This window comes from Pterocles gutturalis, unplaced genomic scaffold (genome assembly GCF_000699245.1).
Source record: "Pterocles gutturalis isolate BGI_N339 unplaced genomic scaffold, ASM69924v1 scaffold26292, whole genome shotgun sequence".
NCBI lineage: Eukaryota > Metazoa > Chordata > Aves > Pterocliformes > Pteroclidae > Pterocles > Pterocles gutturalis.
In genome coordinates this window covers 302-1,342 of record NW_010113545.1, presented here as the reverse complement: position 1 = coordinate 1,342, position 1,041 = coordinate 302, and the positions used below count along the sequence as shown (strand labels likewise).

General features: G+C 45.0%; 1 protein-coding gene across 1 annotated transcript in view; it reads left to right on the top strand.

Annotated features, from left to right (window-relative positions):
• The window catches only part of NOG (noggin), a 963-nt gene extending 214 nt beyond the window's left edge, over positions 1-749 (top strand). The window contains exon 2 of the mRNA XM_010074550.1: positions 2-749. Coding sequence (XP_010072852.1) covers positions 2-523 — 522 coding nt within the window. The 3' untranslated portion in view covers positions 524-749. The remainder of the gene's footprint in view (position 1) is intronic.
• Positions 750-1,041: the final 292 nt, after the last annotated feature.

Sequence of the window (1,041 nt, the reverse complement as noted above, 5' to 3'; positions counted from 1 at the left end):
CCCTATCTTTGACCCCAAGGAGAAGGATCTTAACGAGACCTTGCTAAGGAACCTCATGGGCGGACACTTCGACCCTAACTTTATGGCTATTTCCTTGCCCGAGGACCGGCTCGGAGTAGACGATCTAGCTGAGCTGGACTTGCTGCTCAGACAGAGACCCTCGGGAGCGATGCCCAGCGAAATCAAAGGGCTGGAGTTTTACGACGGGCTGCAGCCGGGCAAGAAGCACAGGCTGAGCAAGAAGCTGCGCAGGAAGCTGCAGATGTGGCTCTGGTCCCAGACCTTCTGCCCGGTCCTATACACGTGGAACGATCTCGGCAGCCGCTTTTGGCCCCGGTATGTCAAAGTGGGCAGCTGCTACAGTAAAAGGTCTTGTTCAGTCCCAGAAGGCATGGTTTGCAAACCTGCCAAGTCCGTGCATTTGACGATCCTGAGGTGGAGGTGCCAGCGTCGGGGGGGGCAGAGGTGCACATGGATACCCATCCAGTACCCCATCATTTCGGAGTGCAAGTGCTCCTGCTAGGGCTTGCACTCACCTTCTCTCGCCCCTTCTCCAGCGGACTCACGTGGACCTTTGCTGCAACAAAAATAAAAGACATTTGCTTTCTGGTTAACGTTGTAATGCACTGTAACGTGTAGGAGAATGTATATTGTGTGTATATATGGCACCGGTTTAATATCCTATTAAAAGGTCAGTATTATACGTGAAATAATCAGCGTCTACTGTATTTTTAAGACTATTACCCTGATCGTTCCTAATGTATCTTTTTTTTTTTTTGTATTTATATTCCAGAGAGAAGTTGCTTCGCTTTGGCGAAGTAGATTTTTGTTGTTGTTTTTGTGGGATTTTTTTTTAATAAAAGGATTAAAAAATACAAACCAAACTTTTTGATAAGAAAACGTTTTAAAGCTATTTTCCATTATTCGGAAAGCGTGTGTGTGGGTTTTTTTTTTTTCTTTTTCCTTATGGACTTTAGATTTAAAATAAAAATGAATAAACGCCTAGAGCACAATGTTATTGTAAAGAGAGAAAACAGTTTG